The sequence below is a fragment of the Bison bison genome, unplaced genomic scaffold (genome assembly GCF_000754665.1).
Source record: "Bison bison bison isolate TAMUID 2011002044 unplaced genomic scaffold, Bison_UMD1.0 scf7180017864346, whole genome shotgun sequence".
NCBI lineage: Eukaryota > Metazoa > Chordata > Mammalia > Artiodactyla > Bovidae > Bison > Bison bison.
In genome coordinates, this window is record NW_011494918.1 from 2,113,248 (window position 1) to 2,130,440 (window position 17,193).

The window sequence follows — 17,193 nt, forward strand, 5'->3', positions numbered from 1 at the left end:
ACTCTGTCTACAGCCAAGCTGCCCTTTAGACTGCCGGAGAAAGCTTCTCACCTCCCCAGGACTAAACACAGTTTTTTAATTACGAGAAAACAGCCCTCCTCTCCCATTGTTTCTGTCTCCCTCCCCGAGGCAGAGGAGTGTGTAGCCCGTCACAGAGTTGCTTGCTATAGCTGCAGCTGCAGATGTGGTCCCATGGCCATTTTCTACCATAACTTACAGAAAGAAATAAAAATACAAAGAATAAAAGGGGGGCAGAGGAGCAACCTAGGGATGGACCTGTGCTGTAGTCCTTAGGCAAACCCTGATGAGCTGCTCAGGGTGCTTGAGGGTGGCGGTAGTATTTGTCTCAGGGATAAATAAAATAACCACAAATCCCAAGAGGAGAACCCTTTGGAGTTCGTTCCAAGAACTGAGCAGGAATCTCGCCACACCAGTTGTCCAAGCTCGGGCAGCCTTGGCAGAACGAGCTCCCAAATCCTCAGCCATTAAGGGGGAAGGAACTTCCTCTTCCATCTTCTCCCCCGCCCCCGTTCCGTTGGCCACCTCAGAACAAGCCTCAGGTGTTCTCACCCTCAGGGAGGCATAGGTTCTCTGCTGTTGAGTGGAGGCATCTGGTGCTGGAAACTCTGGTACTTGACTTATAAACAGGCCCCCTATTTTGCCAGGAGAGCTCCCTGTGGTACCCCAGCCCGTGAAGATGTCACTCTGCTGTGGCATCAAGACCACCCTGTGCCTGGGCAGAGGGCTTCTTTCCCGCGAGAGGTGCTGGTCAGGGTGACTCCTGGGTGTGAAGCCTCACGGCTGGTCTCCTTTTCTCCCCAGAGAACAGTGGCAGTGACTATGTAGATGTCCTGCCTTGAAGGGATGGACACTGGATGAAGCACTTATAGAAGCGGTCCTGCTTCTCCTGCGGGTGTGTGGGTCTGGAAGACCAAACTCTAGGGGACAACTTAGACTCTCCTGGTCTGAGTGACTGAAGATGTTTTGTTCACCAGCCTCAGAGAAATCAGTCCCTGCCTCCCATGCATACAAAACGAGGAGCTTCAAAACCCCATTCTCCCTCCCACTGTTCTTTCTTGGAATAGGACCGCCTGAACCTATTCTTGACTTGTTAAAGGTGCTACCACGACAACACCGTTGACGTCTGGTCGTCTTTCAACCAGGCGACCAGAGGGGAGAGAAGAGAGTGCTGGTGTCTCCTTCGGAGGCTGAGTTCCAGTCATGACGATGTGACTGCAGACAAACCGCTTCCTCTTTCTAGGCCTCTGTTCCTTCGTGGCTGGGCAGAGGACAGCCAACGCCCGGCCTCTCTGCTGAGGCTGGTTGAGTCAGGTGGCGTTGGGGAGCCCCTGAGTAACGGACATGGGTACTGGATCTCACACTCCCAAAACAGCCAACACATTCTCCGCCCCTGCCCGTGCTGGTCTTGGTGATGGTGGGAGCCCAGACCCACTCATGCACCCTCTCCCTCCAGCCTGGGCGACCCACCTTCTTTCTAATCTCCATCCCTGCTAAACATTGCCCTGGAGACACTTCCTCTTTGATTCTGCCTAGTTTCATTTATGCACTAACCACTTTAACAGCAGCAACGTGCTTCTGCTTTGCGACACGTGTGGGGATTTTGAAGGTGTGTCACAATGCAGAACCACGTCGCTGCTGTGAAAGTGGTTGGTGCTATTTCTGACTAGGCTTTAAAGTGCGGTTGAGTCTCCCTGTGAATCCTCCACGGCACACAGAAATGCCTGCAGCTCAAAACCGTGCCCCATTTAGAGACATTACTGACTAGGAGCCCATTCCCGAGGGGTTTGTCGCTTGGTTCTAAGGCCCTTTGTATTTTTCTCCTAGTTCACATTTTAAATTAAGACCTGCTTAGTGTGGAATGTACCACATGCTATGCCCATTCTCTGATCTATCTTCAAACCTTAGGGATTCATTTCACCCCCCTGGCCTTATTAAAGAGAGGAGTTTGGATTTCTGGGAAACAAGAACAGACATTGTGATTGGAATCCCAAAAGCATGAGCCATTCTGACTTCTTAGGTCACAGCAAACCATAGTAGAGAAGAAGGGAACTGCAGGAGCCACATAAGCATACTTCTGGATGGTTCAGTAAAGGACACCAGAAGCAAACCTGCTCCCCAGGGTTTGGCTCCGGGTCTTTGATTCATTCTGCATGGTACAAAGAACATGTTCCAGTTATCTGGGACTGCAGCAATCCTTACTTCACAGAAAACATGGTCAGTGGAAATTTCCTGAATAAATCAATATATATGAAATGTGGTCACTCATTCTGGATAGCAAAGATTTGTTTGAACTCTATATATACATCTCAAAATCAAGTAGAATATGATTGTTAATTCAAGACCTTTCCATTATTACTCTCATAGAAGTGATTTCCTTTTTTCCTGAGCACCTATGCATAGCACCTTACAAGGAGCTTGATCCCTGGTGGGATTTCAGCCATATTTCTCAAACAAGCAAGCCACATTTCATAGTCAATGTGGCTGTCGTTGCATAGTTCCCTGAAATTTAGAAGGCCGTGAACAGGTCATACGAAGAACAGCTGAAAGATCTGAGTATGTGGGACTGGAAGAGGGAAGACAATAAACTACAGCAGCCGTTTCAATGTTGGCAGTGCCGTTCTGTGAAAGGGGGAACAGAAGACTCACTGGGTGTGAAGCCAGACAGAAGAACTCAGAGCAGCGGCTGCGTGTTTACAGGAGGGCAGTCTCAGCCACATGTAGGAAGAACTCAACGTAGGAAGAATCGGAGCCCGCTGGAGCTATCCTACATTCAAACAGTCCTCCGTCTTCTGGGGTCCAAATGACTTAGGTACGGAGAATTGAGTTAATCACATTATTTAATTCTTATCTCATTATCACTATCCACCCATAAAAGACACATTCATTTTTCTTCCCTTCATCCCTCATTCCCATTCCAACGGAACCAGCTCCGCACTATTTGATACATGCCCTTGTGTGGATGGGCTTCCCTGGTGGCTCAGATGGTAAAGAATCAGCCTGCAACGTTCAGGAGACCCAGGTTCAATCCCTGGATCAGGAAGATCCCCTGGAGGAGGCAATGGCACCCCACTCCAGTACTCTTGCCTGGAAAATGCCATGGATGGAGGAGCCTGGTGGGCTACAGTCCACAGGGTCACAGAGAGTCAGACACGACTAAGCAACTAACACTTCTTTTCACTTTACTTACATGTATGCACTCTTGTAGAATATACAAATTTGGTTGAGACTATATACCTTTTATATTTACACACATGATATAGTGCTATTGCTCCAATTCTGTTATTACTTTTTTTCCCCTCAATATTATGATTAGTTCTATTCCTTACTCTTGAGTGTACATCTAACCCAGTGCCTCTAACTCATGCATGGTATTCCACAGCATGCACCCATCACATTTTGTTTTCTCATCTCTCTAGAGACACACATCTAAGTTGGTTCCAACTCCCTGCTCCTAGGAACATCACTGTAATGAACAGCCTCTCTTTATGCACATGTAAGAGGCTTCCTCTGGACTATGAGGGTGGGTCATAAAGTGTACTCAGATTTAATTATGATACAATCAAGCCCATGACGTGCTTTTTTGCCTTATGCTTTGTGCTTTTTGATCCCTGTTTTACAAGCCCTTCCCCACTCCAAGCGTCTATATATATATATATTTTTTATTATATAATTTTACCTTCTACATTATACTTTTACCTTCTACACTAAGGATTTTAACGATGGCAGGGACTTTCGCCTTTTTCAGTGGCATATATCCAGTGTTAGAAAAGTCCTTCGCTCCTAGCAGATGCTCAATAAGTATTTGTTGAATAAAGGATGAGTCTGGGGTTAACCTTTGTCCATGGTGAGAGGTAAGAATCCAGCTTTGTATTTTTCCATCTATATTGAAGTGGTTTTCAGATTTATACCTGCTTAATAATCCATTGTCCCTCCTCTGGTTTATGGTTTCTTCTTTATGTCACAACTGTTCTAATACTCTGACTTTGTAATTGTCTCTTAGGATAAGCACTCATTTTTTAAAACCATTTTAGCTATTTGTGGACCTTGATTCCTCCACAAACATTTTAGAATAAATAAGTTTCTTGCAACATCTTGCTGGAATTTTGAGTAAACTTGCAGTTGGGGGAGACTGAAATTCCGGTGATGTTTTCCCATGTGTAAACATGCTACTCTAGTTATTTATGCCTGCTTTTTTGGTCTTTAATGAAATCATACATTTTCACTGTGGAAGTCCTGTATATTCTGTTAGGGTAATTCCTATTTTTAGTTGTTATAACTTTAAGTCATATATTTTGTTACATTTCTGATAGACTACGACAGTAGCAAACTGCTTATGCTCTTGTTAGATGTCCTGGTTTATCTGTTGATTCTACTGTAAATTAAACTGTAAATTCTATGTAAATAATTTTGTCAGCTACAAATGATAGCATTTTGTTCTCCTTCCTTTCAACCTTTATGTATTTTATTTATTTTCTATGTTTACTCGATTGGCTAGGACCTCCAGTATACATTAAATACGAATCAGAATGTGAGCATTCTTGCGTTGTTCCCATATTGTGTGAAATGCTTAGTCATTTTCTCCACTTACGCACAGTGTTTGTTGTAGCCTTTAAGAAGGCTATTTTAGTTGTATCAGAAATGTTTTGAAATGTATTAAGTGATTTGCTTCTGTATCTACAGAGATAGCCACATTCCTTTAATCCTCATTCCATTATAGAGGTAAATTACATTAAATTCTTAACTTATACCATGCTTGTATTGCTTAACTTGATCATTTTACATTATTTTTAATAAACTGTTGGATTCAGTAAGTTATTTCATTTAAGATTTTTGCATTAAAACTCATAAACCAAACAGAACTATAATTTGTTGAATCATGGTTATGCTAACCATGAAGAGTGGATGAAGCGGTCTTTATATTTTTTCTATTTTTTCACAACAGTTTTGTAAGGAAAAGTCTATGTGTTGTTTGAAAACTCATTAATACTCTTATAAAACTGAGTTTGAAGTTCTGGTAAAGAAGGATAGGGCATCTCTTATTACTCTGTAAATATTGGGTTAGCGAAAAGTTCATTGAGGTTTTTATGAAAACACCTGAACAAACACTTTGGTCAAAACAGTATCTTTAATGCTCAATGGTTTATTCGATTATCTTGCCAAATTTGGCGCTCTTTGTTTTTCCAGGAATTTTATAAATTTTGTCTAAGTTTTCTAAATTATTGGCATATAGTTAATACTATTATTATTCTTAAAAACATATTGTGACCGTCATTGTATCTTCTTCTTCACTCTGTATTTTATTTGCATCTCTTTTTACTAATCAATTTTATGCGTCTTAATTGTCCTTTTTTTTAAAATTTTACTTTATTTTTAAACTTTACATAATTGTATTAGTTTTGCCAAACATCAAAATGAATCCATCACAGGTATACATGTGCTCCCCATCCTGAACCCTCCTCCCTCCTCCCTCCCCATAGCATCCCTCTGGGTCGTCCCAGTGCACCAGCCCCAAGCATCCAGTATCGTGCATCGAACCCGGACTGGCATCTCGTTTCATACATGATATTTTACATGTTTCAATGCCATTCTCCCAAATCTTCCCACCCTCTCCCTCTCCCACAGAGTCCATAAGACTGTTCCATACATCAGTGTCTCTTTTGCTGTCTCGAACACAGGGTTATTGTTATCATCTTTCTAAATTCCATATATATGCGTTAGTATACTGTATTGGTGTTTTTCCTTCTGGCTTACTTCACTCTGTATAATAGGCTCCAGTTTCATCCACCTCATTAGAACTGATTCAAATGAATTCTTTTTAATGGCTGAGTAATACTCCATTGCGTATATGTACCACAGCAGTTGTCCTTTTAAAGTCGGCTTTTAGTTTTAATTTGTTACTGTTTTTTAGATTGGTATTCTCTATTTCACTGACTTTTATCATCATTTTTCAGCTTATCTGGCTTGTCTTCAATATTTATTGTTTTGTAATAAATACATTTAAAAGCTGTGAATTTATCTCATAGTACTACTTGACCTGTACCCCACAAATTTTAACATGGTTTTTATTGCTGTTCAGGTCAAGGTATTTTTAATCAAAGAGAATAGTAGTTTGTAATTTTTTCAAACATGTACTTTAGTTTTCACTTAAGTATAGATTGCAAACTATACTGTATTAAATTTAACATAATTTGACTTGATTTCTGAGGCTTTGATGATTACCTGGTATATGTGAATATCCTGTGAACATTTCATTAGGAAAGAGTTGTTTTTTCTATCCATTTTAACACTATCTTCACCAATGCCACCAATGTATTCAAGATTATAGACCATATAAGACAAATATTTTTATTTTTCATAGATGTTCTTATTTTTCTTCTATTTGATCTATCAAAGAAAAAAGTCTCTCATTTTAACCCAATATATAGTAGTTTGCTGCTAAGTTACTTCACTCGTGTCTGACTCTGTGTGACCCCACAGACGGCAGCCCACCAGGCTCCCCCATCCCTGGGATTCTCCAGGCAAGAACACTGGAGTGGGTTGCCATTTCCTTCTCCAATGCATGAAAGTGAAAAGTCAAAGTGAAGTCGTTCAGTCGTGTCCAACTCTTCGTGACCCCGTGGACTGCAGCCCACCAGGCTCCTCCATCCATGGGATTTTCCAGGCAAGAGTACTGGAGTGGGGTGCCATTGCCTTCTCTGATAACAGTTTAGTTTTCTAATTATAATAATTGACATATATTATATTGACATATGTATGTCTTCATAGTTCTGCTATTTTGAGGTTATATTTTTAGATGTATATATTTTTAATAACTATTTTATCTTAATTTTTTTGAAGTTTCTCCTTTTCTCATAATTTTTGCTCTTAATTCTATTTTTATCATACTTAAATTGCTATCTTGACTTTCTCTTCATCCATACTTTTTAATATATAATTTTCTATCTCTTTGCTTTTAAGTTTTTTCATATCTTTTGTGTTAACCCTGTCTTCTATAGACAAATGTTATTGGATTTAATTTTTTTCCAATTTAAGTTTTTCTCCTTTTGTTTGGTAAGTTTGATACCCTTATATTTATTAGAAATTGTCCTATTTGAATTTATTCTGCCACTGTCATGGGCTGGATGTTTTTGGCCTCCCAAAGGCAAATGTTGAAGCTCTGACCCACAGTCTGATGGTATTTGGAGTAACTGGGTTTAGGTAAGGTGGTGGCCTTAAAAGAGGTTCAGGGCCCTTGTAAGAGGAGGAAGACCAGACCCCAGAGCTCGCTCTCTGCCTGCAAGCCCCGAGGAAGGGCCCTGTGAGGACACGGCAGGAAGGCAGCTGGAGGCCCCTCCAGAAGCCGTCCTCGCCAGAGTCTGCTGGCACCTTGACCTCAGACTTCCCACCCCACAAGAAAGTCTAGTAAAATGTGCATTCTTTAACCCACCCAACCTATGGTATTGAATATTTTGTTACAGAAGCCTGAGCTAAGAGAAAAATCTTACTCCGTTCTTTCCATTTTCTATATATTTTGTTTTCTTTTTTTCCTCCTTTAACCCTGCTTATTGGAAAGCTCTATTAAATTTTTTTTTGGTGATAGTTATCCACAGCCTATTGAAAATGAGCATTTTTGCTTTTCTCTATAATTTTGTCACCATTGTTAATCCCATCTCATTTTCTGATCTAAAATCTGAATTATTATTATCTACTCCTTTTGAGTCCTTTACCATCTATGTAATAGTAAGATTCAGTTCAGTTCAGTTCAGTCGCTCAGTCGTGTCCGACTCTTTGTGACCCCATGAATCGCAGCACGCCAGGCCTCCCTGTCCATCACCAACTCCTGGAGTTCACTCAGACTCACATCCATCGAGTCAGTGATGCCATCCAGCCATCTCATCCTCTGTCATCCCCTTCTCCTCCTGCCCCCAATCCCTCCCAGCATCAGAGTCTTTTCCAGTGAGTCAACTCTTCGCATGAGGTGGCCAAAGTACTGGAGTTTCAGCTTTAGCATCATTTCTTCCAAAGAAATCCCAGGACTGATCTCCTTCAGAATGGACTGGTTGGATCTCCTTGTAGTCCAAGGGACTCTCAAGAGTCTTCTCCAACACCACAGTTCAAAAGCATCAATTCTTCGGCACTCAGCTTTCTTCACAGTCCAACTCTCACATCTATACATGACCACTGGAAAACCCATAGCCTAATCAATTATTCATCCTTACTTCCTATGTATTTACAAACACATGGAACTCTTCTGAGTTCACTTCTTTTCTTACTGGAATATTTCCTCCAAGAATATTTTCAAAGATGGTCTTTGAGAAGTAAGCCTTTGCAGTCTTACATGCTTCATAATGGGCTTCCCGTGTGACCCAGCAGTAAAAAATCCACCTGCAAATGGGTTGAGAAGATCCCTTGGAGTAGGAAGTGGAAACCCACTCCAGTTTTCTTGCCTGGAAAATTTCCATGGAGAGAGGAGCCTGGTGAGCTACAGTCCAGGGAGTCGCAAAGAGCTGGACATGGCTGAGTGACTCAGCACACACACATACTTCAAAATAGTGTTTATACTCATTCAAATGATAGTTGAATATATAGGTTTAGTGTCCTTTTCTTTCAACAATATCAAACATTAAGCCACTAGTTTTTTGTATCTAGGATTCTTATTGAGATGTCTGATGTCAACCTGATTCTCCTTTACAGCCCATCTTTTTTTCTGGAAACTTTAAAGGTGGTTTCTCTTTTTGACCCTACATTTTGTATAAGTGTGTCTGAGTTTTTCCTCCTCATCCTGTTTGAAGGTCTATATGCCATTGTATTAAAATTTTAATCTTTCTATACTTTTGGAGAATTCTAATTTTTTTCAAAGATTTCCTTCCCTTCTATTTTCTCTCCCCTGTGGAATTCCTAGTAAAAAAAAAAAAAAAAGGTAGTCATCTGTTTTATTTATCCTTTCACATACTATTTGTTGAATGTTTTATTTATCCTTTCACATACTATTTGTTGAATGATCTTAGGAAACTTAAAAGCCTTTCCAAAGGAGATAGTACTTACCTCATAAATGCTTTTGTCATGAAAAGCTGCTGCTTAGAGAAACTAGTTGCCAGAAACTGCAATGCCTAAACTCAGCCACAAGAGGTCAGACAACCACCAAGAAAACAGATAATGAGCTGAAGTTTCTGTTGTTTTAGCACTGCTGGGGGACTGCTGCTGCTGCTGCTAAGTCGCTTCAGTCGTGTCCGACTCTGTGCGACCCCATAGACGGCAGCCCAACAGGCTCCCCCGTCCCTGGGATTCTCTAGGTAAGAACACTGGAGTGGGTTGCCATTTCCTTCTCCAATGCATGAAAGTGAAAATGAAGCCGCTCAGTTGTGTCCGACCCTCAGCTATCCCATGGACTGCAGCCTTCCAGGCTCCTCCATCCATGGGATTTTCCAGGCAAGAGTACTGGAGTGGGGTGCCATTGCCTTCTCCGGCTGAGGGACTATGGTAGCTACAAAAGGCCAAACATTCCGCTCATAATACTCATCTCTCATTTGAAAGCTTAATCTCCAGTGTAACAGGATTAGTGTATGAGCCAGGCTTCCTTGAGTCTGCAATGTGAGATGCAATAGAAATACTTCTTCCACTCCTGCTTGGAGTGCAATTCATAGATCATATTCATACCAACACCCTGAAGAATGGATGTTTTCCAGAGGCACCAATCAGCTCTGTCACTTACTGGTAGAGTGACTTTGGGCAAGTTGCTGAAACTCTCTAAGCCTCTGGCCAGCCTCATCTAGAAAATGGGATTAATAAGTCTTCCTGCATAGAGTTATAGTGGGAAATCAGAGACCATGCCAGGACAGGTTAATATTGAAAAACTGTAGTCCTTGCTGTTTTCTCTTTGTAAAATGAGGGATTTGATGACTGGGTCTCTAAATTCCCATCCCACATGAATATTCAGTGTTTAATGAAATCACATTCATCCCTGGAGAAGGTCCAACTCAACAAGATGTTTCTGGGCCATGAGCATTTCCGGGAAAATTTTATCAGACTGGTGTGATGGAAACAGAGAAGAACCATGTGGTGATGATGCTGTCTGCTCCTGGAATCTAAAATCCTGGGCCTGCAGGTCTAGCTCTATATTTTTATCAGTTTGTAAGACTCAGGCAATCTGCTTAGTCATTACCTCAATCTAAGTGAAAGTGTTAGTCTTTCAATAGTGTCCGACTCTTTGTGACCCATGGACCATAGCCCACCAGGCTCCTCTGTCCACAGGATTTTCCAAGCAAGAAGACAGGAGTGGGTAGCCATTCCCTTCTCTAGGGACTCTGCCTGACCCAGGGATCGAACCCACGTCTCCTGTGTCTCCCGCACTTCAGGCAGATTTTTTATCCACTGAGCCACTGGGGAAGCCCCAATCTCAGTTTACCCATCTATAAAATGAGGCTGAAATAACTATCTCACAAGATACAAGGATTAATGAGATCCTGTGTGTGAATTCTTTGACTGCAGTACGACTTTATCTATACCTAAAGAACAGGCTTAGGAGGACTTCCCTTGCAGGGCTATTGAGAAAAACAAATGAGATAATGAATGTAAATTGATTAGCACAATTCCTGGAATGAAATATAATAAAGCATCAACTAATAAGAAAGCCCAGAATAATAAAGTATGAGTTTTAAGAACGGGACCTGAGATCAGCTGGGGGAGCGGCAAAACCAGAGCTGGAGTGTGACCCTTCTCACGTCAGGCTGGACGTGCGTGCCTGCTTCCGCTGGCTGCATGGTGAGGTGCCACCAGTGCAGGGACAGAACTGATGAAGGCTTTGGATGAAGAGAAACGAGTGACACACTGGTCCACTCATCACTTCCACTTTGAAAACGGCCCCTCTCCAGCCTTCCCTGCAGAGGACATCAGAGACAGAAACCACCTGAGGGGGAGGCCCTGAGAGGAGCTGAGAGGGGTGGGGCTGGCTCAGGCCACGCCACTCAGCACTAGACTACGTGTGTGCCCGCGCGTGTGTCCTCTGTCACTAAGTCATGTCTAACGCTGCAACCATGCAGGCTGTAGCCCACCAAGCTTCCCTGTCCATCGGCTTCTCCAGACAATAATACCGGAGTGGGTTGCCATTTCTTTCTCCAGGGGATCTTCCCAACCCAGGGATCCACGTCTCCTGCATTGGCAGGGGGATTCTTCACCACCGAGCCACCTGGGAAGCCCCGTGTGTGTGTGTGCACATGTATATAAAATCTCCCAAACCAGAAGACGAGTTCTTCGAGTTTAGCTCATTTCAAGGCACATCTTTATCAAGCTCCTGTGACATGTGGGGTGCTGTGCCAGGGACCAAGGAGTTAGAGATGAAGACGACAAGGCCTGCCCTGGTGGGGTTCAGAGACTTGTGAGAGAGCCAGCAGGAGGCAGCTCCTGCTCACATCATGTGGCAAGTGCCAGCATGGTGAAAGGCAGAGGGTGCCATCCAGGAGCAGAGGATGGGCTGGGGGTGGTGTCTGGGCAGGGATCCCAGCGGAAGGGATGCCTGAGCTGAAATCTGAAGGATGAATTAACAGAGCCTGGCAAGGTCAGAGGAAAGGGAAAGGATGACGGGAGTGCCCAGGTGGATGGACATTCTTGAACAAAGACACGGCAGTGATGCCGAGCAGTTTGGAGTGTGGGCCCTGGGACATAGAAGCAGTAGTGGCAGATGAAGCTGGCAAGCTAGGCTGGGCAGGACTGGGGATGATCCTGAGCACAGAGAACCAGGCTCGCCTTCTCCCATGGGTGTCCCAGCAGAGTCCCCAGCCCCGTCACATCTATACCACCTGTATGACCGCTGACTGGAGCATTAGGGGGATGTAGGGCAAGGCATGGGCACGGCTGCCCAGGAGCACAACCTCCTCCCTCAGCTTTATCACAAGTGGGTTCACCTTCCAGCTGTCCTACACAGCCTCTCCCAAAGACCCAGCTCCTAGAAATACCACACCTTGGCCCAGCATCCAGAGAACGGACCAGGTCTGCTGCAAAGACTTTCCGACAGCTCTTGACACAGAGAACCCAGGATTTTAATTGAGCAAGTGTACCAGATAACCGACTGGAGAGTTATCTCTGAACTGGAAAGTTCAGAGACCGACTGGAAGGTAGAACAAGCTTGTTCTGAGTTTTCCTATCCAGCAAGTGGGCCCGTCGGCTGTGGGCTTAGGATGCTGGGGGAGTACATTCTGTGGCTGCAGTTGCAGGGCTGATGGAGTTCCCGTCCCTCTGTTGGCCCCGCAGTGGCCTGGACCAACTGGAACCAGGCCACAGTAACCATAGGGAGATGCTGTAAGTTCATGAGTCAGCCCATGGAGCAGGCTGAACACTTGGCTATACTTACGTGCATGCTATCTCTTCAGTCGTGTCCCACTCTTTGCAACCCTATGGACCGTAGCCCGCCAGGCTCCTCTGTCCATGGGATTCTCTAGGCAAGAATCCTGGAGTGGGTTGCTGTGCCCTCCTCAGGGGATCTCCCTGACCCAGGGATGGAACCTGCGTCTCTTAGGTGTCTCCTCCATTGGCAGGCCGGTTCTTTACCACTAGCGCCACCTGTTGTACTTACCCACCAGCTCAAAGGGTGGGAGTTGCATAAGAACAGGAGTGTAGAGAGGTTCCTGGGCAAATATGGAGGGAACTTGAAGGCACAAGGTGGCGAAGCCCATAGTACTGGAAACCGCTAGACTGGTTAAACGGTGAAATGCAAAACAAAAATTGCAGTTTGCTGTGAGGTGGCTTCTGGCTTTGGGTGACTTTTTTCTTTTTTGCCTTTTCCAAGAGCGAAACACTGGCAGTGTTTCCTATCCCAAAACAGACAGATTCCTCAGGCACCTCCCACGGGAAAGTAGCCTGGTGTGTCTGAGTTGGTCCCTAAACGTTTCCCCTAGCCGGCTTCCCTGTCTGTGTGGTCAGTAACCAAGTGATTTGTTCCGTGGGTACAGCTTGTCCAGGCTCCCTTGAGCCGCACTATTTATCATGGCAGCAGCTGGAGATAAGCTGGACACAAAGAGGATTTGTGTCTCTGGGTGTCGGACCCTAGATACGAACGCGGAGGAATTTTCTCATTAGTGAGAAGTCAGAGGAGGGGACTCCAGGCTTTCATGGCACGCCCCAGTGCAAACGGCAGCAGGGAGGAGGGCACCCTGGAGGGGAAAGTCCCCCAAGGTGCTTCACTGGCGACTGAAATGAAGGTTTCCAGAGTGGATTTCCTTGGGAGAGATGAATGACATTAAATGTTGTCTGCACTTAGGAAGCTGTTTAGGGGGAGGTGGGGATTCTTCTACGAGGGCTGAGTTTCTTCGTGTGGAATTAATTACTTGTTCCCACTCAGACGGGCGCCACAACGGGGGGTGGGGAGCTCGAGTGGTAGGCACAGCAGGGGCAATGCTGAGTGAGGCCCAGGGAACCCTGAGGACCCAAACCTCAAAGGCAAGGAGCTATTGCCTGCAGGTGGCAAACCAAACTCGGGAGCCCTGTGCTGGTGGGGATGAGAATAGAGAGGAGACAGGGTATTGAAGCACAGATGGTTCTAGAACACTCCCAGGATTCACAGACCATGAAGGGATTCTGAATAAGTCTGAGAGCAAATTGAGCAGGAAGCAGCTCTCTGAGTTTGGAGCAGTATCTGAGGTGCAATCTGGTACTAGCTACAGTCATTCCATGAAGTCTGAATCCCAACAGGAATTCCCCACCAGACTTCAGGAATTTAGTGGGTTTCCTGATGACCTGTGATTTGTTCATTTCCTTCAGCAATCACTACAGGCAGAGGAAAAACACTTTCAGTTGAAATTGCCACCTCCCCCCCTCTCCATACTTCCATTGTTTAACAGCTTATGCTAATAACACAACCTGTCAAGTATAACAGGAAGGCAGGTTCCACGGTGCCCTCACCAACTGGGCGGGCATGCCTGGGCGCTCAGTCGTGCCTGACTCTGCGATCCCGTGGACTGTAGCCCACCAGGCTCCTCTGTCCACTGCGGGCCTCGTGAGAGACAACCAGGGATCTCTTTTCCAGTGTTACCACTGTGCCCCAGACAGCACTTAGTACACAAACAGGCTTGGGCATTTTACCCCAGCTTCCAGACGAAAGGTTCAGACCACAGCATTAAAGAAAATGACATATTCACATCCCTTTTCACACTTAAAAATTTCCTCAAAAAGTTTTTATTTTTACATTATGATTTTTCATATTTGATCTTAGCCCCAAATAATTGCTTTGCATAATAGTGGGAAAGAAAAGGCATGTAAAAGGCACATTTCACACCTGAGTGACTGCCAAAGTCAATCCTGAAGCTACTCAATGGGAGCGGTCACCCAAACTGGAGCTTAGACTTGAAGGAAAAAGTTGCTCCTGTTAAGTATTTAAAATGCTTTTTCCCATGTATGGAATACGTTGGATTGGTTTTTGCGTTATTCGTACCTTCCCAGAACAATACGCTGAGCCCCTCTGCAGAGCAAGCAAGCAGAGTGAAGGTCCATTGTCTTCTTCCTCTGAGGAAGGAAGTGCAGGAGTGGAATTCAGAGCAGAAAAGACTGGAGACAGCCTCAGGCCTGAGATGCTTTTTAATTGTAGCCAGGGAGGGGTCTCAGGCCTCATCGCGGGGTGGGGGTGGGGGGCTGGGAATGACAGGGCTAGGCAGAAAGGGCCCATCCCTCCCCCTTTAGTTACGGATATGGCTTCTTTTCCTTCCTCTTCCTATCTTTTCTCCACTTTGTCCCTTTTAAGGAGGTTAAAAATCTGGTCGGTTCTCAGCTGGGAGTCCTCTGGGTCATTCAGTCTGGGGACAGCCAGGGGATACCCTGGGGGCTTCAGGCCAGCACTGCTCTAAGCCATGCTCTCTCAGTAAGGAGCATCTGGGCTACTGTAGTCTGGGGTAAGTGCCCACATCAGCAGCTTTGGGTGTTTTACTGACATTACTAATGACTTGGAATCTGATAGCAGCTCTGGTCTCTCTCTGAAGAAGGTCTGTGTGCACACCCAGCTCCATTCCCACCTCAATGGGAGAGGGTTATGGACCCCAGGTAGATGATCCTGTGGCCACTCTCATTTCCTGCTTCTTTCTGAGGGGCAGGGTGGCACCTCTGCACACGATGTGGTTCCCCGAAGTAGTCATAGTTCACTTTGGAGGAGGGAGACTTCCACGGTGCCCAGCCAGTTAGGGGACTAAACGAGGGCACATCCCCAGAGACCATTTCCGCCCAAGGTCTCAGGCTAGAGATCTGTCATGGCTCCCTCTCCCAGGCTCACAAAGCAAAAGGCCGGCGAACAAGTCAGCCTTCAGAAAAACCAACCACCCACCATTGGTTAGGAGAAAAAAACCAAACCAGCAAACCCAAACCAAACCATTTTATTGTATACTTTCTACCAGAAAATTACTAAAAATATAAATATAAAATCTCTAGAAAATACTCGGAATAGCTCTGTAATATTCTTCTTCCCCTAAACTGGGGCCAACCTCTTGGTTCTTTAAAAGCTGATTGATTACAAGAAGGTCTTCATCACTCACATTTGTTAACACATTACATTTCTCTCTGTGCCAGGGGAGTATGAATATGCCACCTTTTTGCCAGGTTCTGGAAGCTCACCTTCCATCTGTCAGGGTAAAGCTATTGCTGAATATGGGGATACAGGGGAGTGGGACCAGAATGTGGAAAAAACTCCATGGCCCCACTTCCTTCTGAGGACATAGAAGACATTTCTCCTTGGTGCCCTATCCTTGAGCAGACTGGGCCACCCCAGGGTGAAGCCTCCAGAGAAGCTGGAGTCACCCTGAGGGGTGTGTGTGTGTGTCAGGGGTGACAGCATATTGCAGTTACAGGAAGGTCAGGTGTTGAGATGGACACAGGAAGCCAAGTGGGGTTTTACATAGACAGCTGGTCTGTGCCAGGGCCCTCGGCAGGATAGACATTGCTGTTCCTGTCGGCCTTTGGGAACCCCTTGTCCCCTAGTACTAGGCACTCTCTGCAGCATTTAGGACTCGATTTTAGCCTCAGAGAGCTCCCACACCCCCCGCTGCAGAAGAATGGCTGAGGTGGCGACCAGAGAGAGGCCACCTGGACACTGACACAGGGTCCCACAGCCCCTTCCTCATGCAGCACTGGACACGAGCCTGAGGAACTCTGGGGTCACCCTGTCCATGGTCCTAGGACAGCCTGACAGGATGCCTGTGCTGACTCCCGGGCCTCAGTGGCGTCTGGGTGTTTGAACCAGCCCTGGCCTGCCACCACTGTACCTATGGCTACAGTACCACCCGGCCAGAGGCACGCTGGTCCCTGGGAGAGCAGCAGACCAGAGTGTAGATACTCAGTAAGTTTCTCATCAGAAGCAAACTGAACTTCTGGCATGGAAGTGCAAATCAAAGGGGGCTAGCTCCCAGCATGTGGGTTTAGCTCTGTTCCCCACCCCCAGCTGTGTGTTTTGTGCAGAACCCCAAGCCAGTATGGGAAAACTCACAGGCCCCCAAAATGCTAGTCCTGAGAACTTCTGAGCATTGAGGGCAGATATCGCATCCTTGTGATGTTCCTGGAATAAGGCAGGATCGACTCAATTCAGTAACAGCCTTGCTCACTTCACAATGGCCTGCCAGGTGCCTGGGATGCTGGGACCCTTCTGAGGAAGAGGAGACAAAGCATTGCTGTGAGAAGACAAGGCCGTGGCAGAGCTGAGGCCTGGCCGTGTGGCTGCAGACGCGAGCACACGGGGTAGGAGCAGCCTGCACGCTGGTGATCCCCCGAGGCTCCCGGGTCCACGGAGGTGGTGAGGGGGGAGCAGGAATTGGGTGATGAGAGGAAGTGGGCAGTGAGCTCTGGGGCACCCAGAAGGGGAAGCCAAGCGATGACTAGAAACGGAGGCAGCAGGAATTGCAGGAAGAGGAATGAAGACCCTGCTGTGGCCGGACGAGCCCCCTCAGCCTTCCCCCAGGGACCAGCCACCCTGCTTAAGAAAAGGCGCGTTCTCTTCTTGCTGCAAAGGCCCCCAAGGCTGGGATCAACCCCTGACAGGGTCTCCTGGCCACAGGAAAGCAGCAGGACAGGACTCCTGGTGGGAGACAGGAACACAGAGGTGGGTTAACACAGGAGGGCGGAACCAGTGCAGCTGGGGGAACTGCCAGTCCGTCACAGAGACCCCAGAGCAGGTGCACAGAGAGCGCCTTAAGGCCAAGAGCAGAGCCCCCTCCTCAAGGGCAGCCT

The 17,193-nt window shown here is 45.9% G+C and overlaps 1 protein-coding gene across 4 annotated transcripts in view; it reads left to right on the top strand.

Annotated features, from left to right (window-relative positions):
• Positions 1-3,035, top strand: part of SH2D1B (SH2 domain containing 1B) — a 28,264-nt gene extending 25,229 nt beyond the window's left edge. For 2 of the 4 annotated variants that reach the window (XM_010854677.1, XM_010854678.1), the window contains exon 4: positions 823-3,035. In XM_010854677.1, the coding sequence (XP_010852979.1) occupies positions 823-860 (38 nt within the window). In that variant the 3' untranslated portion in view covers positions 861-3,035. The remainder of the gene's footprint in view (positions 1-822) is intronic. The other 2 variants (XM_010854675.1, XM_010854676.1) reach the window with 1 other exon arrangement.
• The last annotated feature ends 14,158 nt before the right edge of the window (positions 3,036-17,193 follow it).